A 26,108-nucleotide genomic window follows, 5' to 3' on the forward strand; every position below is an offset into this window, starting at 1 on the left:
CAGTGATCATTTACATCTAAGCAGATATGTTCCAGAATACAGACTAAAACTGAGTTTTGGAGAATATTCCATTAAAAGCAGTAAGTGAAGGTATATTAAGAATCGAATATTCTCATTAATTAAAACATCACAGTAAAATTTATAAATTTGCATAGAATACTTTAAGAATTCTAAACCTGAATTTCTGCGGAAAAGTAACCACTTTAAGTCACCTATGTTCTAACTAAATCCAATTCTTAGATATAAGTGGTGCTGCTCTCTATTTTGTCCCTAGCTCAACACCATACTGTTTTCTCTGTAACACCTCTAAAGTATTATTAAGTATCTAGCATGGCAAAAGTTATGAGGCTTGTTTTGTTTAGGATGGGGGCACGGGAGATTTGTGCTTATTTTCTTCTAAGTGAACTTAATGGCATGCTAAAGTCCATTAAAACAAAGCACCTGAGATTTCAAACATAGACACACTAACTTTATACCAAGATTTGGAGAGATATAATATCTTTACAGCCCTGAATCTTCTGATTCTGGAGTATACTAGACATTTTCAGGTTCTGTCATTATTTCTAAGACCTTTCTTCATATAGACTTTTCCCATTTCCCAGTGTGTTTGAAGGCTTCTGTTGCTATTGTGGATTATGTTCTTCTTAATCCATTATATTTGCTAATCAATTATTGGTGGTTTATAGTGAAGTTCTGGTTTAAGACATATGTCCGGGCAGCCTGGGTGGCTCAGCGGTTTAGCGCCACCTTCAGCCCACGGTGTATGATCCTGATCGAGTCCCACGTCGGGCTCCCTGCATGGAGCCTGCTTCTCTCTCTGCCTGTATCTCTGCCTCGCTCTCTGTGTCTCTCATGAATAAATAAATAAAATCTTAAAAAAAAAAAAAAAAGACACAGGTCCTATTTTTATTCAGTTTACTAAGATCTCAGCAGTTCTAGTAAGTTTAATAGAATTCACAAGTGAGACCTCCGAGCTTGAGTTTTCCTTTTTTTTTTGGCATCCAACAGGTGTTTCTAACCTTTCAAGCCTTCCCTCTGTTTCTAAGCAGCAACATTCCTCAAATGCAGTGTCACTGACAGCCAGCCATGTTTCATTAATCATCCTCAAAACTACTGATCAGTAACCATATATCTGTATTTCTGGATAATAAAATATGAGTCTCACTTTTCCAAGATGGGTTAGGAAAGTCCTGCATAAAGGAAACAGTAAGAAGTATATTTCCTCAAAGTCCCTGGTGGCTTTATGATTCTGTACTACAAGCTCACATAGCTACTTCCAAAGTCAAAATAGTTTTCTTGAAATCTACACATTTTGAGTAACTGTTCAGTATATAACATATGCCTGGGAGCATAATTTCTACTTTTATAACTTGTTTGCTGGCAAAACAAGGAGTTTCTAATGTATGCTATCCTCTATTTTTGCTATTAAAGAATACATTATTCAAAGACAGCTGCCTGGGCAGCCCAGGTGGCTCAGCGGTTTAGCGCCGCCTTCAGTCCCGGGCGTGATCCTGAAGTCCCAAGATCCAGGCCCACGTCGGGCTCCCTGCATGGAGCCTGCTTCTCCCTCTGCCTGTCTCTCTGCCTCTCTTTCTCTCTCTGTGTCTCTCATGAGTAAACAAGTAAAATCTTTAAAAAAAAAAAAAAAAGACAGCTGCCCTATTAACTGCTAAAATGCATTTAGCAATCTTTCCTGTGTGTTTATTACATGTGCATTCTAGACAGAGCGGGGGGGGTGGAATTTGTATAATATAAAACTCATCATTTTAGCGATTTTAAAATGTACAATTCACAGGGCACCTGGGTGGCTCAGCTGGTTAAGCATCTGACTTGATTTCAGGTAAAGTCATGATCTCAGTGTCATGAGATGGAGCCACACATCAGTCTCTCTACGGAGCATGGAGTCTGCTTAAGATTCCCTCTCCGCAGGATGCCTGGATGGCTCAGCAGGTAGGTGTCTGCCTTTGGCTCAGGGATTGATTTCAGTCCCTAGATCAAGTCCCACATCAGGCTCCCTGTGAGGAGCCTGCTTTTCCCCTCTATGTCTCTACTTCTTTCTCTGTGTCTCTCATGAATAAATAAATAAAATCTTAAAAAAAAAAAAAGTAAAAAAAAAAAATTCTCTCTCCCGTTTCCTTCTGCCCTTTTCATTCTCTCTCCCCTTCTCTCCAAAAATAAATAAATAAATAACATGTACAATTCAGTTGCATTTAGCACATTTACATGCAGTGCAGCCACTGCCACTATCTGGTCCCAGAGTTACTATTTTAGAAGAAAAACTGTAACCTGTCCAAGTATTTTCAGTGGATTCCCATGGCTTTTTAAAGTATATCATACATGTAATATGGTGTCACACCTGTTTCTTGGCATAAATGGATAGACATGAACCACATGGACCTGAATCATGACACTTCAGCCCTAAGAGCCTTACCATGAGTCTCCTAAGAACAGTCACTTTCTACTCCTGAACTATAACAAGCTTGTCAACACTCAAGAAATTTAGTATCAATATAATACTAGTATGTAATACATAGTTCATAATGAAATTTCTCATTTCTCAAATTTGCTTTATAGGTTTTCTTCACTCCTAAAGCCAGGGCAAAAATCAAGGCTCTCACGTTGCATTTATACTTCTACCATTTTCTTAGTTACCTTATATCATTTTCTTTTTGCCTTTCTTGAAACTAAAGTTTTGAAGGATATGAGACTTATTTGTTTCTTAATTTGAATTTATCTGACATGCTTCCTCATGAGATTCAAGTTAAAATTTTTTTACAGAAATACTGATAGGTGGATAAAAAAATTTAACCACACAGCTTTATAATTATATAGATCTATTCAGATTTTCCTTTCTGTGGCAGTCTTGAAAGGGTTTTGAATATTTATCTGTAGCATCTTAATTTTCAAATTTCCTATATAGCCATCTAAAATATCCTCTTTTTAGGAATGCCTGGTTGGCTCAGTCTTTTTTTTTTTTTTTTAAGATCTTATTTATTTATTTATTTATTCATGAGAGACACAGAGAGAGAGAGAGGCAAAGGTACAGGCAGAGGGAGAAGCAGGCTCCACGCAGGGAGCCCAACGCGGGACTCGATCCCAGGGCTCCAGGATCAGGACCTGGGCCAAAGGCGGTGCTAAACCGCTAAGCCACCCAGCCTGCCAATGGTTGGCTCAGTCAGAAGAGCAAGCAACTCTCAGTCTCATGGTCACAAGTTTGAGCCCCACACAGAGGGTAGAGATGACATCAAAAAAACTTTTTAAAGAAATAAATAAAATATCCTCTTTTTATATCTAAAGGGTCTATAGAAATGCCTCTTTTTCAAAGCTGATAATGGTTATTTTTGACATTTTTTTCTTCCTTGATCAATCTGTCTTAAACCAACATTTTATTCTTTCAAAGAAATTTTGGCTTTGCTAATCCTCTCTACTGTTATGCTTACTTTTTCAAGCCTTCATTTCTGTATATCTTCCTAAGGTCCTCATCCTCTACAGTTTCCTGTTTTTTTCTAACTTCCTGACGAATATACATGCACTTTGGTGATCTTTTTTTAATTTATTTTTAATTTTTTTTAGATTTTATTTATTCATGAGAGACAGAGAGAGAGAGGCAGACACAGGCAAAGTGAGAAGCAGGCTTCATGTAGGGAGTCCGATGTGGGTCCCTAGGATCACACCCTGAGACAGAGGCAGATGCTCAACCACTAAGCCACCCAGGAGTCCCTCCCTTTGGTAATCTAATGCCATGTAACATATTACCCCAAAATGTAGCTACTAGAAATAATATATATTCATACCCCAGTCACTAAAGGTCAAGAATTCAGGAGCAATTTAGGTTGGTTCTGGCTCAGGGTCTTATGAGGATGCAGTAGATGTCAGCCTGGACTTACCTGGGGGATGGAGGACCTACTTCCAAAAATGGCAGGAAACTTCAGTTAATTGTTATGAATGCCATGAAACAGTCCATAGGACTGTTTGATGATCCTATCAGCATGACAGCTGGTTTCTCTCAAGATGAATGAGTCAAGAGAATAAGACAGGTCAACCCTATTCAATATGGGGACGTGAGTCCAGGGGGCAAGAATCACTGAGTGCCATCCTGGTGGCTGCCAACCAAACTCTACATCCCACAGTATATAATACCCAATATTTTCATTATTAATCAGTTCAAGTATTCTCAAATTTTTGTTGTGATTTCTCCTATGATACATTGCTTATTTAAAAGTATAATGATTAATTTGAGAATTATTTTCCTATTAAATCTGGCTGTTTGTAGTCTCTGGCTTAACTGCACTACTGTCAGAAAATATATACTTAGGATTATTTCAATCTTTTAAAATTTGTTGAGAACTTGCTTTAAGGGTCAGAATGGGACAGTGGTTATATATAATAAACACCCCACTTATGGTCATAAAGAAATAAAATGCAGATATTATATGCAACATTTCAATCCAGCATCCAGGTCAAATTATTGATGTAGTTCAAATCGAGATTTCTTAAGAGCTTAGATTCTTCTTTCAATTATGGAGACAGAGGTATGTTCATCTTTCACTGTGATTATGGAGACCCATTTTTCCCCCATAAACTCTATTGTTGCTTTATGTAAACTGATGCCACACTCCTACATTTAGAACTCTTCTGTCTCATGAAACCTTTTATTATAAATTGTCCAGCTTTGCCTCTAAAAATATTAATTGCCTTGAGGCCCTATTATCTAGTATTAGCATGCAACACCAGTCTTCTTATGATTAATGTTGGCAAAAGCCTTCCATCCTTTACTTCCAGCCTCCCTATAGCCTTACAGTGAAGGTGGGGTTTCATTTCTTAGTCGTCTGAAATCTGTCTCTCACTAGAACCACCTAACACACTTAGAAATACAGTGTTCATAAACATACTGTTATCTGGTAACAGCCTCGTAGCATCCTAGGACTTCCCACCTTTCTCTTGCCTTTTTTTTTTTTTTTTTTAATTTTTCTGTATTTCCCTATTAGCTTGGTAGCTTTTCTCTTAGTTGTTAATTTGGAGATTACAAAATGCATCTTCATCTTATTAAAAGTCTACTTCAGGGGATCCCTGGGTGGCGCAGCGGTTTGGCGCCTGCCTTTGGCCCAGGGCGCGATCCTGGAGACCCAGGATCAAATCCCACGTCAGGCTCCCGGTGCATGGAGCCTGCTTCTCCCTCTGCCTATGTCTCTGCCTCTCTCTGTGTGTGACTATCATAAATAAATTTTTTTTTAATTTTAAAAAATAAAAAAATAAAAAAAAAAATAAAAGTCTACTTCACTTCTCAAACAATGCAAAGATGTTAAAATACTAAAGTTACCACCTTCTGATATACAAGCTTTCGTTACTATTATTTGTTAGTTTGATTCTCTATGTATTTTTAAACCCATAGCTATTATATACTTGTATACAATCAATGCTTTTTATCATTTGCCCACCTACTTTTTTGTCTTTAACTCTTCATTCTTTCTTGTATCTCCAAGCCTGGGATCAAATTTCCATCTCAGCTTTAAGAATACTATTTAGAACTCCCCCTTGGGGCTGTTCTATTGCTAGGGAATTGTCTGAAAATACGTTTAAAGCACTTTGATATTTTCAATAGGTTCAGAATTCTTGACAGTCATTTTCTATTAGCACTTTGTTTAAATAACCCCAAATATAAGATTATTTTTAGTTTTTTAATATATTTATCAAGTAAGCTCTATGCCCAATGTGGGGCTTGATCACACAACCCCAAGAATAAGTTGCATGCTCTACTGACTGAGCCAGCCAGGTGCCCTATAGTACCTTAGAAGGAATATTTGTCTATCAACTTCCACTGTCCTACTGAGAAGCTAATCATCTGTCTTATTGCTTTTTTTTTTTTCTTTTCTGGTTACTTTAAGATTCCTCTGTAGGGTGATATTTAACAGCTGCAGTCTTCTGTATTCTTCTTCATTCTGCTCAGGGTCCTCGATGTTTCTGCAATCGGTGGCTCTATTTCTCTAGCACATTTTGCAAAACTCTCAACTGTTACCACTTCAAGTACATCTCTGCTTCATTCTCTCCTCTTGTTCAGGAAACACAATCACACATGTGGCACATATGTATGTACAGACATGCAGTATCTTTTCAGCAGGAGCCTGAGAGTCCAACCTCTTCCCGCTGTGCTTTCAATTAATTTATTTTCTTCTGACCTCACTTCCAGTTCATTATATCTCCAATGTCTTTAGTCATCTCTAATCTGCTGTTAAAATCATCCACTCAATTCTAAAATTCAGCTTTATATTTTAACTCCAGAATTTCCTTTCTACTAACTTCCAGTTAATTCTCTGCTGCAAATTTTTCTGTTCTACTCTATTAGTTGAATTTATGTGTAGGTACTTCCAAGATATACCCTCTCTACCCCTACAAGTGTGTCAAAAATTCCACTAAGCTTTTTGGCCACCTCCTCTGGAATTGGCAAATGCCTTCCAATTCACAGCTCCTCACTCTAGGCTTTCCTTATCCACCATATCTTAGTACCCTAATTTCTCATTATATGTACCTCAGGTGTTTTTTCACCTTTGTTCAGCTTTCGAGTTGTTTTTAAAAAGGAAAGCTAGTCCAAGCCAGCTATACAGTATCTTTCCTTCCTATGGAATCCTCAATTGCTATTCTTTCAAACAAAAGGTTCTACCTCCAGTGGTAATAATACTAACATTTTTGAGAATGTAAATTATATCAAATGACACTGTATAATGCTACACCTTAAAAAGGTATACACAAAAATATTCACAGTGACTATTCCTAAATGGTAGGATCACGGATGCTTATTTTCTTACTTGCTATTAACTACTGTCTAATTTTTCTGTAAACAATATTACTTATATATCTTCATAGAAACTGGAAGAAAAATCTTTACTAAAATTAAAAATGGTTTCTATATGCCAGTAACAGGTCAAAGAACATAAAAAAGATTAGTAACTAAAATTGTGTACTTGTTTGACTTTGAACTTTGGTAATCATTGGCAAGCACAGATTAACTTTCTGATGTTATTAAAAACTTACTACTACCCAAAGAGACTTTTCAGATATTTTCAGTAAGTACAACTGGGTGGGCCCCATTACCAAAGGAATGGGTTTCAGGAAAGACTAGAGCTCCACTTTCACACTGAGGGATTCCATAACGGTTTTAAGACAGACACCAGCACAAAGTCAGAAGTTTTCTCCTCTGCTACAAAATAAACTGGCCTAGAAATTCGTATTAAATAACACAATGTCAACTGTGGTACACACAAGTAGGATTCGAATTAATGTTCAAACTATGAAAACTTTTGAGAAAACTCCTCGCCTAAAAATAAACAGGCACATCAAAATCTTACTTAAAATTTCAAAATAAAACACCATCCCAATTATGGTGTTTTCATTCAAAACTATATTGTTTTTGCTCTTCAACAAAATGGACCCAAAAAGTTTCTAGTCACAGAACTTCCCACCAAATCTAGGGACCACTTAACATAGAAGCCTGCCTGGGTCAATCAGCACCTGAAAGTGGAACCGCCCCCACAGTTTTATCCAAATTCAAATCAGAGGCAGCAAGGTGTCTTAAAAGGCCTTACAAATCAGTATCTCCTAACAAACTGTTAATTTTTTAAAAATTGACCAAATAGCACCATTTTCAGTTCTGAATGAACCAATGGCTCTAAGACAGTATCATCGGTTACTGCTACAGAGAAACCACCAGACATTTCATGCCTAGAAGAGAATACGTCTCAAGGTGATCAAGCCTTTAGATCAATGATCCTGAAAGTGCAGTCCCTGGAGTAGCAGCAGCACCTGGAAAATTATTATAAATGCAAATTCTTGGGCCCTACCTATGACATTTCAGAATCTTTGGTGGTGGGGCCTAGCAATCTGTATTTTAAACAAGGCCTCCAAGTGATTCACATACACATTAAGCACAACTGCTGCTCTGGATCCAACAACTAAGTTACGGGAAACACAGAGGAACGTGGTGATCCACTCTACAAGGATGCAAACGGTGACATCCAAACTATGGGAACACCACACACAAACCACCCAATTCTTTTAACAAAAAACCTGTAAGGAGCTTTTTTAAAAAAAAAAGGACAAGGGAACACAATTTGCTTTAAGCTTCTTTTAGTAACCGATTGTAAAGTGTAAGTTTTCTCTGGTCCCTCAAACAAAATAATGCTATTTATGAGAGACAACTGGAAATTTGAACACGAAAAAAAGATAAGTATGATGGTAACATTTTGGTTGTATTTTTTAAAAAGAAATCTTTGGGGCGCCTGGGTCGTTCAGTCAAGTTTAGCGTCTGCCTTCAGCTCAGGTCATGATCTCAGGGGCTTGGGACCCAGCCCAGCATAAGGCTACCTGCTCAGTAGAGACTCTGCTTCCCTCTCCTTCTGCTCCTCCCTCTGCTCACGCATGCACGAGCAAACTCTTTCTCTCAAATAAATAAAATCTTAAAAAATAAAAAAAGAGGGATCCCTGGGTGGCGCAGCGGTTTAGCGCCTGCCTTTGGCCCAGGGCGCGATCCTGGAGACCCGGGATCGAATCCCATATCGGGCTCCTGGTGCATGGAGCCTGCTTCTCCCTCTGCCTGTGTCTCTGCGCCTCTCTCTCTCTCTCTCTCTGTGTGTGACTATCATAAATAAAAAAATAAATAAAAATTAAAAAAAAAAATAAAAAAAGAAATCTTATCTTTTAGAAAGATATACTGAAATACTTACAAAAGAAATGATATGAAATCTAGAATTTGCTTTAGGTACAAAGTAAAGAGGTTGGAGCAAAAAACTGGCCACAGGTTGATGGGCACCTGAGGGTTCACTATACTTTTCTATTCTGTGTAGGGCCAAAATTATCCTCCATGATAAAGTGAAAAGATTCTTTAAATATACTTCAGCAAATTTAACCAACTTACTGAAATCCACTTTAAAACAAAGTAGAAAAATCATTAACCTATCCTGTTCATAACTGACACTATCCGGGGCTCAACTGTAAGCCTAATGGAGGCAATAAGTCATCCATCATGTCTTCATGTAAAGCCCTAACTGCACTGGACAACATTACCTCACCCTTCCAAGATTCATGGAGGTATAAATAATTACATCTTCTCTTGGTTAAAACAGATCACACAATTCCTAAGCATTTTATTATTTCTCATCTCTAAGGAGAAAGAGTTTTATTTTTTTTTTATTTTTACTTTTTTTTTTTTTTTAGGAGAAAGTTTTAAAGGAAAAGGAGATCATACACAAATGCGCACACTAAGGCTATTTTACCTGTAAAGATGTGATTGACCCCGTGTGTCCTTGGAGCACAGCAACTGGGGCACAAGTTCTCAAGCACCACACTCTAATTATCTTATCACAGCTCCCTGCAGCAATCATTGTATTCTCATAGTTTACTGCCATATCTGAAATTTCTGCAGAATGACCTCTTAGTGTGGATAATAGGCGGCCATTGTGTGTTGACCAAATCTTCACCAAACAATCATCTGAACCCTGAGAAAAAATACACCCAAAAACAAATGTTAACACAGCAAGTTTTTCCTAGCATTTTTAAAAATACTATTTCATGTGTCACTCAAATGAAGGAACTATAACTCCTCTTCTCTTTCCAACTGTACAATACACTGTAAACTAGGACTCTTATGGTCAGAACACTTATGGAACAATAGCTTTTTTCTTCAAATCAAATAACATCTATATAAAGATACTATGAAATTTTCATTTCTGTGGCTCAGACATAAAATACTATTTTTCCAAAATTCCCCACCAAGTAATGAGTCCAACTGAAAGTTTATGACTCACTTATTTCAACTAACAATGGTTAAATGTCAGTTTAGCTCACATCAAGCTAAATAATTTGATATGCATTAGGACAGATCTATGGTTCACCGACTGAGTTAAGTGGTAATCTCAAAAACTAAAAAAATAATAGGACTAGCACTCTAATTTTAAATAACCAAACACAGCCTCAGATTTGTAGCACCAGTTAGCACCCATCTAACTCGGCAAATTTGTGAGTACCTGCTCTGAATCTCACACCTGAAAAAGGAAATTTATTAAACTTCTGACCCATGGTAATTTTCCCTTAAAAAATTAAAATGTTAGATTACAAATATGTTTTATAATAATTATAATCTTCCACTATTCAAATAATTAATTTCCCTGAATCAATGAGTAATCAATATGAATATGAATCACCTAAAGGGATTTGGATTTTTATGGAAGCTTTGGTTACTAGACATACTAGAAACTATCCTCATCAAGAAGTCTAGAATGGGCTAGAAGGCAAGTATTAGGTGTGTGTATTTTTTTTTTTTTTTTTTTTTAGGTGTGTATATTTTTAGATACTTGATGCTCATGCCCACAAACCTTTGCTCTAGGTCAATGTCTCACAAACACCACACAAGACCTGGCTATCTGCATCTGAATGTCTTGGGCCACTTAATAAAAATGCAAATTCACGGGCCCCACACCAGATCTATGGAGTCAAAAACTCCAAGAATGGGAACCACAGAATCCATGTTTTATGAGATCTCCTAAATGATTCGAACACACACTGAAGTGCTCCAAATGATACCAAATTTAGTTTAAAACGTTAACTCACGGTAAAGATTCTATGTCCTGTCCTATCAAATGCTACACAGTAAACAGCAGATAGATGTCCGAGAATCCTTCTGTGCATTTTTATATGCTGATACATAGTTCCTGGAAATGCTGTGCTAAAAGTGGAACACCCTGTGAGTTGTTTTCCTCGATGTATCTCCACTAGGAAATAAAAACAATGAAAATGGTTAAGGAAGAGTCAATGTGTGAAAAACGAAGAAAAACTCCACAATTTCTAGAGGGTCATAGAATCTATGTTCAAGAAATCCTAAGGACACAAGTTTTTCTCCCCAACTCTGTTCTAGTATAATCACCACTATGGGCCTCTTATTACGGTAAGATTAAATTTCATTAATTTTTATTACGTTTAGTAATAACTTTAGGAAAACAATAAATCTGGAAATTGACACTTACTACTATTGAAACAACACTACCAGTATTTCCTTTTAAATTTTAACACAACCATTACAAAGTGGGTCAAGAAATTAAAAACATAGTTTCGGTCACCTGCCAAGCCACACTCACTCACCAAGACTGGGTGGGGAACCGTAATTCACCGGCATTTCTGGAGGTCTTCCTCTGTGAAGAGCAGCAAAGGCAGAGCCCTTCCAAACTGTGTGCCTGCAGTCTTTAAAACGAATTTTAGATACACATAAAATCTTGAAAGTTAACCCCAAGAAAGATTTTATAGAATACTTACGTATATTGTAACAAACTGTTTATTCAAAGTTTTACCAACTAATATACTTTAACAGAAAAGCCCTAGAGGTTTATTAGACTATTTCTGAAGGGGAAAAAAAATTACGACATCTCAGATACAACAACAACAGCTAACATGAGTATAGCACTTTACAATGTACAAAGTGCTTTCCACGTACATCATCTCATTGAATCCTCACAACAACCCTGTGAGGTAGGTGTGATCGCCAACGCACAAGTGAGGTAACTGAGGCTCAAAGGTTCTGGGACCTTTCAAGAGACCCACTGCCAATGACCAAGTCCGGATGGACCATAAAACCAGATCTTTTGACTCCCAAGTCCTAGTCAATGCCGAGTAAGTTTTTATTTGTCAATGCAGAATTACACCACACAATATGAATGGTAAGAGAGCTTAATCACAACGGATCCAACTTTCCCAAAATGGAAATTTTTTAAGAAATATTTTATTTGACTTCTATGAAAATCCTTAAAATGTTAACGGAGTTTTAAAATTAATTTTGGCCAATATTACCATGACTTTAATCTCCTTAGGAAATACTGACAAAATTAAGTGGCTTTCCTCTTGTTTTAGGATCACGGATAAGCCTTTATACCCTGAGCACATACGTAGGATCTGTGAGTGTGAACACTAATTCTAATTCTAGCGTCCCGTCCCTCTTTGACCTATCAGCAAATACACTAGGAAGAAACATCTGCCCCCTCTATAGGAGATAGCAGCAGAACACAGATTATGCTGTGCCAGAAATTAGCTTCTTCGCAAATGAAAGAAGGGAAGGAAGGCATCATATAAACCTCTACTGAGCCTCGGGTGCCCCAACCTAACACGCATATTACTTTTTACATGAACGGATTCATTACCACTATCATGACCAAAGAGCAGTTACAAGGCATCCTCTCTTGACACCAGTACAAAACAGAAATATGGGCCCCTACCCTAGGGCAGCTGGCTCAAGTCTCTTCTAAGGTCTGCCAGTTCTAAAGCAGTGCTCATCACAAAACGACACAGAGCTTGACACAAGTAAGAAAAACAGAGGAAACAGGCCACACAGGCAACTACTACATAACAACCTAAAATAGGATAATTACAAGGTGAATAGGGACACAGAGAAGGGAGAGTAAGAACAGTTTCCTGACCCAAGCCACCATGTGGCAGGGCCACAGAGCACTAAGAAATAACTAAAGCTGACAAACCAGTCTGGCACAGAACCAAGAAGGAGGGTTGTTCTTTCTCAGTCAAGCTTTACAGCTGGTGGTGCATCTACGAGGCAGCACCACCTCAGCGACAGATCGTAAAGATAATCACAGGGGATGAACTTGACGTATACTCAGGATCAGAAGAGCCAACATTCTTGCCCATTAGCAGTTAAGCCACGTTGTATACATAGATCATATCACATACATGTACTTAATCTAAGTGATTTATACCAAGCTAACAGAAAAAGAACAGCAATTCCAAACATTTTGCTACCACATAACTTTGCAAAAAAATTAAATTGATGAAAGAGAACCATGCAATTGTACATTTTTGGTGCTTGATTTCAAACTGCTACCAAATTTAGAAAATCACTTCCCCTTATTACAAAGGGCTTTCAGAATCTAAATACCAAATAAAATACTTCTATCATTTAAAGAGTTTATTAGACACATACAATTACATTCAATGAAGTTATAAGTGAGCTACAAAATGGAAAATTAAGAACTCACATCGATAAAACCTCAAACACATCTCAGAATAAATCCAAGCTTTTTTGCTTAACAACTATACCTTTATCATTTTTTTAATGCAGAAGGACCCATTAAACACTTATGTAGTAAAATTCAATGTCTATGCTAAATGCAGAGAATTTTATAGTCCACATCATGGTTTATAGTTACAAATCGCCTTTCTTTCACAATGCTTACATTACTTCACAATTATAATTATTATTAAGCTACAAAGCAGAACACTTCTTCAAATTAAGGTACCTTTTGCTGTACGTAGCAAAGACTGCCTTCCTGCACCAAGTAAAGAAGTGACTCTTGAAATACTGGGTGGAATTTCTTTATCCAACATGGGACCAATGCGTTGGCAGATTTGCAACAGATGATCAGGAGCCACATGTTTATTGGACAAGACCTAAATTGGAGAGCAAGTTTTAAAAATATTATTCACGATAGTATCAAAAAATATTAAACACGAATAAGTCTGACAAAACATGTAAAAATATGTACAGTGAAAACTACAAATTACTGCTGAGATAATTTAAAGAAAATCTAAATAAACAGCAAACTGATCTTTAGGTTCAAAGCCATCCCAATCAAAATCCAAGCAGAAACTGACAATTTTATTCTAGAATTCATATTTAAATGCAAGTGGCCTACAAAGCACCTTTAAAAAAATATAAAGTTGAGGTATGAAAATAATACCAGACTTCAGGAATCATTATATAACAAGGATAATCAATTTCTGACAAATGCACAAAGGACAAAAAATAATCTTTTCAAAAAAAACAGAGCTGGAACTGGATATCTAATTGTCAAAAAACTTTTAATTAACTTTGATCCATACATCAAACCACGAACAAAAATTTTTCTCAAGACAGATCACAGATGGGACACCTGGGTGGCCCAGTAGTTGAGCATCAACTGCTCAACATCTTGATGCTCCAACATCAACTGTTGGCAGTTGAGCCAACCTGCCTTTGGCTCAGATCGTGATCCCAGAGTCCTGAGATAAAGCCCCAGATTGAGTTCCCCAGAGGCAGCCTGCTTCTCCCTCTGCATATGTCTCTGTATCTCTGTGTCTCTCATGAATAAATAAAAATTTTTAAAAATAAAAATACACATCAAACACCTTGATGGCCCAGACCATCAAGGGTACACATATCTGAAAAGCCATCATGTATCTGCAGGCTGTCGCTTATCAGAAGCCGTGTCTGCCATTCCCTACCTCTAATAGTGGAGATGGTAGGTATGCTGAGGCCAAACAATGCAGCTGGACAAGGATCAGTGACCCCAAAAGAGTGCTGAATTTTTACTGCACGTGATTAAAAATGCAGAGGGTAATGCTGAACTGAAGAGTCTAGATACAGATTCTCTGGTCACTGAGCAGATCCAGGTGAACAAAACCCCCAAGATGTGGTGCAGAACTTATAGGGCTCGTGCTCAGATTCACCCACGTGAGCTCTCCCTGGCACAATGAGAGATCCTTACTGCAAAAGACCTGATGGTTCCTAAGCCAGAAGAAGTTGTACAGAGCAAAAGGATATCCCAGAAGAAAATGAAGAAACAAAAACTTATGGTCCAGGGGTCAATTCTATATAGAATAAATGCAGGGCCCCCTGGGTGGCTCAGTCGGTTAAAGCATCTGACTTTCTCAGGTCATGATCTAAGGGGACTGGGATCAAGTCGGGCTCAGTGGGGAATCTGCTTTTCATCCTCTCCCTCTGCCCCCTCCAGCTTGTGCGCTTGTGTGTGCACATGCACTCCCGCAAATAAATAAAATCTTTAAAAAACGAATAAAAGTAGGGATCCCTGGGTGGCGCAGCGGTTTGGCGCCTGCCTTTGGCCCAGGGCGCGATCCTGGAGACCCGGGATCAAATCCCACGTCAGGCTCCCAGTGCATGGAGCCTGCTTCTCCCTCTGCCTATGTCTCTGCCTCTCTCTCTCTCTCTGTGTGACTATCATAAATAAATAAATAAATAAATAAATAAATAAATAAATAAATAAATAAATAAATAAATAAATAAATAAATAAATAAATAAAATAAAATAAAATAAAATAAAATAAAATAAAATAAAATAAAAAAATAAAAAATAAAAAACGAATAAAAGTAAAAAAAAAAAGAAAAACATATTTGGGCAGCTTCTTTAATAACAACACATATACCTACCATATTATCCAGGTACTCTATTCCTAGGTATGAACTCAAGAAAACCAAAAGCACAAGTTCCTATAAAAAGTTTGTACATGCACATGCCCCACTACATCTGGCTGCAGCAGCAAAAGGCTATTCTCTATAAATGCCTACAAGTGCCTCCTGCAATTAACCAGTTCTCCCCAGCCTTGAACCACCTAACACCTACTCAAATGCTTAAGCTGGCCCACAAATACAGATCAGAGACAAAGCAAGAGAAGAAGCAGAGATTGTTGGCCCAGTCTGAGAAGAAAGCTGCCAGCAAAGGGGATGTCCCACTGTGGAGCTGTCTGTCCTCTGAGCTGGGGTTAAGTCACCACCTTGGTGGAAAACAAGAAGGTTCTGCTGGTAGTGATTACACATGATATGGATCCCACGGAGCAAGCTGTCTTCTTTCCAGTCCTGTGTCGTAAGATTGTCGTAAAAGGGGGTCTCTACTGCATTATCAAGGGGAAGGCCAGGCTGGGGCATAGCGTCCACAGGAAGATCTGCTCCACTGTTACCATCATATAGGTTAACTCAGAAGACAAAGGAGCTCTGGCTAAGCTGGTAGAAGCTATCAGGACCAATGACAATGACAGATTTAATGAGATCTGCCATGACTGGGGAGGCAATGTGCTGGATCCAAAATCAGAGGCTTGTATTGCCAAGCTGGAAAAGGTAAAGGGCTAAACAACTGGCCACCAAACTGGGTTAAGTGTCCACTATTGAATTATCTATATGTAAAAGTAATAAAAAGCTCTCTTTCCTAAAAAATGTTTGCATATAAATGTTCTAAAACATCTTTCTTTTTAAAATCCCAAAAGTAGGGATGCCTGGATGACTCAGCGGTTTAGCCCCTGCCTTCAATCAAGCCCCTAGGGTGTGATCCTGGAGTCCCGGGATCCCGGGATCACACCCTGGGCTGAAGGCAGGCGCTAAACCGCTGAGCCACCCAGGTGTCCCAACACACTGTGTAAGTTTAACTCATAAAGATGCCTAATGTTAACCTGATTTGAATGTATGTCATAAACTTTAATGCTGCATTAAGGTCTCTCAATCATGATGCTACCAACATTTGAGACAAAAAACATCACTGTGCAAGACTGTCTGCATGTGCAGGACATATGGTACCGCTGGCTCCTTTCCAGCAATGCCAAGAGTATTCCCTGTGCCGTGACACCAGCAATGCCCCAAACACTTTCAAGCTCCCTGAGAAAGAGCTGCTCCAAAGAAAATCTGAAACATAGTTCAAGATCACACTTTTGGTTCTTATACGTCAATTCAAATATAAAATAAGCCTGGATTCAATATAAAGTTATGGGTACCCAGGTGGCTCAGTCAGCTGAGTGTCTGACTCTTGGTTTTGGCTCAGGTGATCTCAGAGTCCGAATGAGCACCCCACCCCCCCCACCCCCCCCCCGCCCCGGAGGACTCTGCTCAGCTCAGAGTCAGCTTGAGATTTTCCCCCCTTTCCCTTCCCCCTGCTCTCTCTTTCTGTTTCAAATAAATAGGACGTTTAAGTTTTTGTTCATAAGTTCTAGTGACAGAAGGGGCTAAATAAAATATCTTCAACTTTTCAACCTAACTTTTGTTTCCTACCCTGACAGAAAGCCCACGGCTCTATCAAAGCTCAGGAAGATATCAAAGTGGTTTTTTTTTTTTAATACTAATTAGCACTCTGTGCTTCAAAGTATCAGCATGTAAAAGTCCAAAAACTGTTGTAGATAATTAGCTCATCATCGGAGGGAAGAGAAAGATAGAAGGAACTAGAAGGTAATTCCAACAGGGTCAAGAAAATCACAGATCTAAGAACTTGTCAGTAATGCAAATCTGAAAACAAAACCCCCACTGAAGGACTCACACTGATCGACCTAAATAAAGTTATCTAAAAGGCTTAAGAAAGAGAAAATTACTTTGGGCAATGGCAACATGGCTTCTATAAGGCAGAAAATCACTCTAACAGTTTTAAGATTTCTACTATTCAGGTAGATGGATAGATAATATTTAATGGCTTTAAGTTTTGAGATACACAACCAAGCCTGTCTCCTCAGTGAAGACTTGTTCCTGAAAACAAGCTAACCAGACATAGCTAAAAACAACTTCTCTAGATAGAAAGGGTACAGACAGAAATTTTTAAATAGAGTGCTTCCCAGTGCTAGACATGGTCTTATTTTCTCTCTTAAATGATCTACAAGGGGAACTTTATAGATTCTATTTGCTGCCTGACTTAAAGAAGCAATAAAACCGATTACTAAAATAACAGGCTTCAACATAGGCAGGTGTAGTTAGGCAAAGTCCAGGTGTTGTAGGAACATGGATTCCATGCAGCAGCTATAATCCCGTAAAGATAATTACAGATTCACTGCATTTCTGAGGATTCTAGCACAACCATAAAAGATGGAAGGGGGGAAGGGGTGTTAACCTAATCTTGTATAAAACAAGGCATTTCTGAAAGTAATACGGTTCTACTCCCAATATAGGGAACAAAAATAATGAACAGAAAGTAGTTATGAATTTGAGCTCCAACACTGGGTATAGAGATTGCTTTAAAAGAAAATCTTAAACAAAAACAAGAGGTACTTGGGAAGCTTGGTCTGTTAAGCAGCCAATTCTTATATTATTGTTAAAAATTAGTACCATATTGACCAAATTAATGATAAAAAAATGTTCCTTCAGTATTTTTAAGTCCTACACAGACTGGTAAGGGTCTCTACCAACAACTTCAGTAAGGAAGTTATACAATGTCCTCAGGAATCAGGCCAGAACTAATAAGTCCCTTCCAACACCACATAGCCAATCTCTCTACCATCTTATTTTTTGTAAGCCACAGTCAGTCTCTGAAAGTTTATCAGCCACAATCCTAGGATCATTATATTACTCTATCACCAAATACTACTGTGAGTATGAGGTTCTTCAAGACTAGGGTAGCAGCTGTACAAAGTAGTAGTAGGGTCTAGATAATGTGTCTAATTGGAAGGTTATGGGAGAAAGTAGGTTTTTCTGTAAAGTTTGGGATCCTATAATCTAATCAGGATCTAGAACAAATGTTTAGTATCTTTAATACATACCTATCTGGGGGGCCCCAGGGTGGCTCAGCAGTTTAGCGCCTCCCTCCGTCCCAGGGCGTGATCCTGGAGTCCTGGGATTGAGTCCCAAGTCAGGTTCCCTGCATGGAGCCCGCTTCTCCCTCTGCCTCTCTGTGTGTGTGTCTCTCATGAATAAATAAATAAAATCTTTGAAAAAAAAAAAAAATACATACCTATCTGACTTTTAGCTTTCCCTCAATGAAACTCCATCTAGAAACCTTACAAAGGAAAACACATAAACTACCACAGATCACAACTCCTAGAGTACACAGCACAATGAAACAAGAAGTGACAGAGAGCATGGTCTTTGATACAAAATTTAAAAACTAGTGTCTTAAGTAATTCCCCTCAGCCTCTGATGCCACAGAAGTTCTTGACCTCTTTTCTAAGCTTTATAAATAAATTCAAATTTAGTAATCAATGGCACAATAAAAATATCGCTAAAGATGTGAGAAGGGAAAACAGCTTAACTCTCAGTTTATACAAAAGGACTTAAGGAGAGAAATGATCTAGTATTGGCACAAAGACCCTTCATTCAAAAGCACTGATTGTAATTCAGGAAAGATAACTAGTTTTATAGCTTCCCCTACAGCCACTATCTCCCCTACTTCACACCACCTCACTTCTCTAGACTCCTTCATAACTAGATGGCCACGTGATGTAGTCCTGGCCAATGAAACAGAGAAGAATCTCCTGGAGCAGGGGAACATTCCTGAAAAATTCTCCTCCCTGGGCAAGCCCAGGTGGCTCAGCGGTTTAGTGCCACCTTCAGCCCAGGGTGTGATCCTGGAGACCTGGGATCGAGTCCCACGTCGGGCTCCCTGCATGGAGCCTGCTTCTCCCTCTGCCTGTGTCTCTGCCTCTCTCTCTCTCTCTATCTCTCATGAATAAATAAATAGAATATTTTTAAAAAAAAATTTCTCCTCCCTAATAAAAGAACCCTTCCCTCCCATCATTTCTAGAATATGATGGCAACCATAAAACTAAGCGTTTTGAGGGGGAAAAAGTCAAAATGTCAATCTTGGCTCAATCAAAAAGACAAAGATTAAGTCCTTAATGATACCATTAAATCACTGTATCAGTTCCACCTACAGACTTAAAAGACATCATTATATATCTTTATTATTTAGGCGACTGCTTCTAAGTAAAAAACGTATCCCATAATTCTATTATCATGTACCACACAATCACACAAATTTTAAAGCACTGTCCACCAATCTGAAAATCTGAAGCAAAGTCATCCATTAGCCATCTCATAAAATGAAGCTTACCTAGAAAATGCTATTAATGCCTAAGCCAATACTAAATGAGCACATATCCTTAGTATTTCTATGTAATCTATTAATATCATTTTCTTCTTCCCTTAGCAAAACAACGAATCCTATTTTAGATTGTAAAAGCTTTTCCAAATTACTCAGAAGAAGAAAAATCTAAGATTCTGATATTCTAGATAGGCAATTCTGACTAAGCATCACAACAGGGAGTAAGATCATCTGAAAGGAATAAAATACAAAATGCAAAAAATACTCAAGGGCTACCCATAAGTAGGCTGACTTCTGAAAAGAAACCACTAAACTTGAGATTATTTTCTTATAACATCTGAAAGTAACTGAATTTTCTAAGCAGAACATAATTAAAATAAACCTATATGAAGACTAATTAAAGTCTGGATCCTACATGGAACTTAATGAAGAGACAAATATTTCCCAAAAAGTCAAACCTGTTGTTGTTTTTTTAATATTTCACAATATATATTAAAACAGAAGAGACAGGGTGACTGGGTGGCTCAGTTGGTGAAATGTCTGCCTTTGGCTCAGGTCATGATCCCAGGGTCCTGGGATGGAGCTCCCATCAGGCTCCCCACTCAGTGAGAAGCCTGCTTCTCCTTCTCCCTCTGCCTGCCACTCCCCCTGCTTGTGCTCGCTCTGTCAAATAAATAAATAAAATCTTTAAAATAAAGAGAAGAGACAGGACACTTAAATTTTTAAATGAATTTTAAATATGCTACCCCCTACAGAATATATGAAGTTGCAAAGTACAGGTCAAGTAACAATTTTAGCCACATGAACATAGCAAAGATCAAAGCTTTCAGTACTAATGCAAAACATCTTTTAGCCAGACTTAGTTTATCCTTTTTTTTTTTTTTTTTTTTAAGATTTTATTTGAGAGAGAGAGAACATGCACAAATAGGCAGAGGGAGAGTGAGAAGCAAGCTCCCTGCTGAACAGAGAGCCCAACACAGATGACTCACCTGGGGCTCGATCCCAGGACTCTGCCCAAAGGCAGATGCTTAACCAACTGAGCCACCCAGGAGCCCCTTAGTTTATCATTTCATCAACCAGTATGCCATATTCTAAATCACCAACCCGGAGCAGCCCAGGTGGCTCAGGAGTTTCGCACTGTCTTTGGCCCAGGAGGTGATCCTGGAGACCCGGAATTGAGTCCCATCGTCGGGCTCCCTGCATGGAGCCTGCTTCTCCCTCTGCCTGTGTCTCTGCCTCTCTCTCTGTCTCTCATGAATAAATAAATAAAATCTTTAAAAGTAAATAAATAAATAAATGACCTATCGGAATAAAACCTATTCATATCAGCTATGTCTTTAAAATAAATTCATAAAACTGAATACAAACAAAATAAGAGCTTACAAAGAGTCAAAAAGCCCTGCACTTGATGCAGATTCTCAGTCAGAGTCCTGAAATATACGAAATAATTCTTAAGGAAATACGATTATATCATTCAGAATAAAAATATTATTCCCCCAAATGAAAAAAGAGCCAGAAAGCATCTATAGTTGCACAGCTAATTCATTCAAGGTATATAGTTCAGAATCAACTCCTTTCTAATTGGCTAAAAGTTTAACACTGTGTATTTAAGGACCACCTTCTTTCTGAGCTAAAATCCTGAGCAAAGGGAATTTGATAAAGCATTTTAGTAAGAAATTTATTATAAAACCTAATCACTAAAGTAGTAAAGAATGTTACAGGAATGGAGACAAAAGTCAGCAAGAATGTAGTACATGATGATGATCACTGTCCCTGTAGAGAAAGAAGATTCAAATGGTACTTGCAAACTGACAATTTGGAAAAGGCAAGATTTGTACCTCACACCAACCATGTGCTCAAAGGAACATGAAGATATTACAAAGAAACTACAAATGGACTGGAAAAAATAATGATGAATAGATACATAATACTACCTTTATAATACTAATCTTTGAGTGCAAAAGGGCTTTAAGGACAACTTTAAAGACAAAATGGAGATTAACAAATATAACCAAAGAAAAAACCTTAAACCTTTGTAAAAAACAAAAGCTCCCAACAAAACTAAAAAGCAGCCTGCAAGCTGGGACAGGAACCTAGAACACATGGCCAACTAAAGAACAACCTAAAGAAATGTAAAAAATTCTTACAGAATAAGACAGTAGTAAAAAAGCAGGTAAGAGATGTAAAAAGGCAATTCAGAAAAGATGCATTATTGACAGCCATAAAAAAAGTCTTAAGCATATAATTACTGGGTGAGGGTTTTCGGTTTCTTAGGTTTCTTTACTTCTGAATGGTTTAATTGCCAGACAGTTGGAAAGGATTACTGGTTTAAGAAAAAGCCCCAAATCAGTACAGTTTTTATTGCATCTTTAAAATATCACAAATAACTGAAAAATCATCTGGCATCTTGCTGTTTCTGTAGCTGGAGAACATAAATCTTATCCATCAGCCTGCTGAACTGTTCCTTTTTCAGAAACCTGAATGCTATCCCAAAATTTTCTGATATCCTTGTTTTTATCAGTTGTGACTTGCTGAATTGAAGCAGCTGAATTTGATACAAGTTCAGTGTCATTTCATCTTCCCGGGATTGAGATACAGAACAAGCAACCCCTGGCCTCACCCAAACCCTGTGGATATGTTTTTCACCCAAGAAATTTCAGATTTCAACAGGAGAACTATTCTCCAGAATAACAGCACTGATGGGGAAGCAAGCATACACAGACCTCATCTCGTACTGGAAGCCCAGTGTAATGCCCTCGGTCACCTTCTGTACACGACTACAGATGGTGCGGACAGCAGCCAGGTCTGTTCTAGTTCCGACCTTTTGTCAAGTCAGAGCCTCTCCTTTACATCACTCTTCAGTTACACCCCCACATAAAGACCACTACCAACATCCTCAAACATTTACATACATATGTAGACAAATTTAATACAGTCAAAAAAAATTTTTTTAAGATTTATTTATTCATAGAGACATGGAGAGAGAGGGAGGCAGAGGCATAGGCAGAGGGAGAAGCAGGCTCCACGCAGGGAGCCCAACGTGGGACTCAATCCAGGGTCCCCAGGATCATACCCCGGGCTGCAGGCGGCGCTAAACCACTGCACCAGCAGGGCTGCCCTAATACAGTCAAAATTTAAAGCTTTAAATTAAGGTTTTACCACAAGGTCTTTCTCCAGCAAAAGTTTCTCAATGTGGAATCCAGCCCGAAATACATCAATGATAGTTTAACAGATACTAGAGGAAGGGGGCAGTGGAGTCACCTGATCCATTGCCATCCAGGCAATGTGGCTTAGCAGTCCAGTTAGCCCTACCTAACTAGTTACAGGACCTTGGACAAGATTCTAAGACTTCAGACTCCATGTTTGCAAAAAGAATAGGTAATACTGCACCGTTACAATGTACAAGTTACACTTCTAACTATTGTAAGGTTTTGACTAATTTAACTCTTCACTACATTAATGATAATACCTAACACACAGTGCTTACTTACTACCGGATACTGTTCTAAGAACTTCTAAGAACACTAACTTACTATATCCCCCAAACTATTCATCTGCATTTTACAGATGAGAAAACACAGGCACAGGCATTAAAAATAACCTGCCCAGAACTAAAGAGCTAATAAACGGCAAAGCTAAAAATAAGAACCCTGGATATCTAGTTCACAACTCTCCAGCATCACTGGATCCTTGCACCTGGCTATAGTGCATCCTAATTAACATGGCAAGTAACAAAATAATCAAGGAGTATCTGAAGAGGTTTAGAGCCAAAATGGCTCCTAGAAGTTTTTAAAACTAAATATATATATATGCAGACTGATTAAAATCAACAAAGAACTTTTTCTAAGCAGCTAAGGTCTCACATCCAAATCTCACTCATCTATCCCATTACAAATAATAAGCAAAGTCAAAGTCCCTGCCAAATTCTGAATACTGCACATACAATTCATACCCTCCTAATGAAATGGTGGAACTTAAAAAAAGGGGAGAGGGTGTACAACTTCCATGTATCTCACAGCCATTCCAGTGTAGAACATTACTCTGACCTACATATAAAACACATGTCCCAGAGAGATTTTAAAAAATCAAAGAGCACAGAAAAAAAATCATTTAATAACCAACCTGCTGGTGATTGGTTCTCAACAGAAAATATACTAAGCATTAAGCCACATAAATTCTTTCAATGAACACTGAGAGCCAGGAAAGACAATGAACACTATATGCCAGGAAAGACAATTAAGTGTACCCACACAGGACTGCAGACAGTTACATGTTCCACGTAATTTTGTAAAGCTGAAAGCAGTCATTTATTTCAACTATTAAAAGGAGATAACCTGTTAAGCTACTGCCTTCACTTTAACAATGAGAACAGGTTGGTCTAGCTTAAAAATAATTTTTAATCCCATCACAGAGCTGAGAAAACAAGTCTACATCAACTACACCCCAGAAACTGGTAAGCCCTTCTGTGACCAGAGAAAGATTCACAGTTGCTTTCATCCCTAGCAGAGAGGGAGGAAAAACTGACCACCGATGAGAATAAGGAAAAATCTGTCAAACTTTTAAACTTCATAGTCTACCCGTGGGCTGGCATGTCTGATGCCTGATGCAAATCCTGAGGGCCCAGTCAGAGAGTCTACACCACCCCAATTCTTCCCACAGACCTTCACCAACTGCACAGGGCCAAAAACAGGATACAGAGCAGCTGTCTATGGCCATACCACCCTGAACGCGCCTGATCTCGGAAGCTAAGCAGGGTCGGGCCTGGTTAGTACTTGGATGGGAGGATGCAAAGCAGCTGGGGAAGACCCAGTCCATTTCAAGTGCACTCCAGAGGCCCTCTGAAGGCCAAGAATAGAAAGCCCAGGGCTCAACTAAAGAGCAAAGAGATCTCCTCAGCAACCCAAAAGCAGGCAACTGGGCTATAAAACAGAGGAAGCTCTGTCAAGATTTGGGAAGCTGACAACTTGGCTATAAAATATAGACCTCTCTAGGAATTCAGGCCCCATGTTGGGCTCCATGCTAAAGCCTACCTAAAAAAAATAGATACGGGGCAGCCCCGGTGGCCCAGCGGGTTTAGTGCCACGTTCAGCCCGGGGCGTGACCCTGGACACACGGGATCTAGTCCCATGTCAGGCTCCCTGCATGGAGCCTGCTTCTCCTTCTGCCTGTGTCTCTGCCTCTCTCCCTCTCTCTCTCTGTCTCTCATGAATAATTTTTTAAATCTTTAAAAAAAAAAAAAAAAAGACTGACTTCTGTCTTACCAGCAGACAATTACTGCCTAGTCAGCTTTCACCTTTTGATGATGCAAGCTGCCTTGTTGAACTGGACAAGCGGCAAGGAACAGACAAAGCGCAGCCCACAGACAACTAGGAACTGAGACTCCTAAGTCCAACAACCCTGAGAACTGAATCCAGCCAAAAAACCAGGCAAGGGCGCCTGGCTGGCTCAGTAGGTTAAGCGTCTGCCTTCGGCTAAGGTCATAATCTCAGGGTCCTGGGATCAACTCCCACATCGAGCTCCCTGCTCAGAAAGAAGTCTGCTTCTCTTTCTACCCTCCTCCCCCCACTTGTGCTGTCTCTCTTTCTCTCTCTAACTTTAAAAATAAAAATTAGGTGAGCTTGCAGACTCTTCTATAGTCTAGTCTTCAGATGAAACCCCCAGATTTGGCCTAGAGACTGAAACAACTCAGTTCAGCTGTGCCTGGACTTCTGATTCACAGTAACTTTGAGATAATAATAAAGCTGCATTGTTTCTACCCACTAAGTTTGGGGTAACCTGTCATGCAGCAATAGGTAACTACTACACTACATCACAGTTAAAACTGCTGAAAATCAAAGACAAAATGAAAATCTTAAGCAGCAGCCAGAAAAAAACATTATTTTGAAAGGAGAAATAATAAAACTGCCAATTTTTCAATATTAATGCGCTGAAAGGAAAAAGCACCAACCAAATTTCACCTTTAAAACAATGTTTAAATATAAAGACAAAACAAAAATGTTTTTAAACCAAAAAAAGCAAGAAAAAGGAAAACCGAAGTCATTGCCAACAAACCTTCATTAAAAGAATTAACAAAGTTGTGCAGACTGAAGAAAAATAATCACAGATAAGACACATGGGAAGACAGGAAGGAGCTGAAGATACCAGACAAGGCAGACGGTGGGTAAGCAAATGAGAATTAACTTTAAAACAATAGCAGTAAAAAAAAATAGCAGTAATGTCAGGAAAAATTTTAACATATGTAAAAGTAAAATATGATAATAGCCCAAGGAACAGGAGGGTGACAACAGTTTTTATTTATTTAGGAAATGGTAAAGTTACATGGTCAACATATTTTAACCTCTAAGATAACCTCTAAAATAAAAATAAAAGGATATATAGCTAAAAAGCAATAAAGAACAAATAGTATAATATCCAAAACAGAGAAGAAATAGAGATGGGAACATATATAAAAGATTTCTGGTAGACTTTACACAATTTAATTAATTTACTTAAATTATAAATAGTTTAAAGACTCCAAATAGAAGACTGAATAATAAAACTATATGCTGTTTACAGGAGACATAC

At 38.4% G+C, this 26,108-nt stretch overlaps 1 protein-coding gene across 2 annotated transcripts in view; it reads right to left on the reverse strand.

The window, feature by feature from the left end:
- Window positions 1-26,108, reverse strand: part of BRWD1 (bromodomain and WD repeat domain containing 1) — a 119,283-nt gene that overhangs the window by 86,282 nt on the left and 6,893 nt on the right. For both annotated transcript variants that reach the window (XM_072806994.1, XM_072806993.1), the window contains exons 5-8: window positions 13,284-13,434; window positions 11,128-11,226; window positions 10,600-10,760; window positions 9,267-9,488 (exon numbers count right to left, since the gene is read on the reverse strand). In XM_072806994.1, coding sequence (XP_072663095.1) covers window positions 9,267-9,488; window positions 10,600-10,760; window positions 11,128-11,226; window positions 13,284-13,434 — 633 coding nt within the window. The remainder of the gene's footprint in view (window positions 1-9,266; window positions 9,489-10,599; window positions 10,761-11,127; window positions 11,227-13,283; window positions 13,435-26,108) is intronic.

Source organism: Canis lupus, chromosome 30 (assembly GCF_048164855.1).
Source record: "Canis lupus baileyi chromosome 30, mCanLup2.hap1, whole genome shotgun sequence".
Classification (NCBI taxonomy): Eukaryota; Metazoa; Chordata; class Mammalia; order Carnivora; family Canidae; genus Canis; species Canis lupus.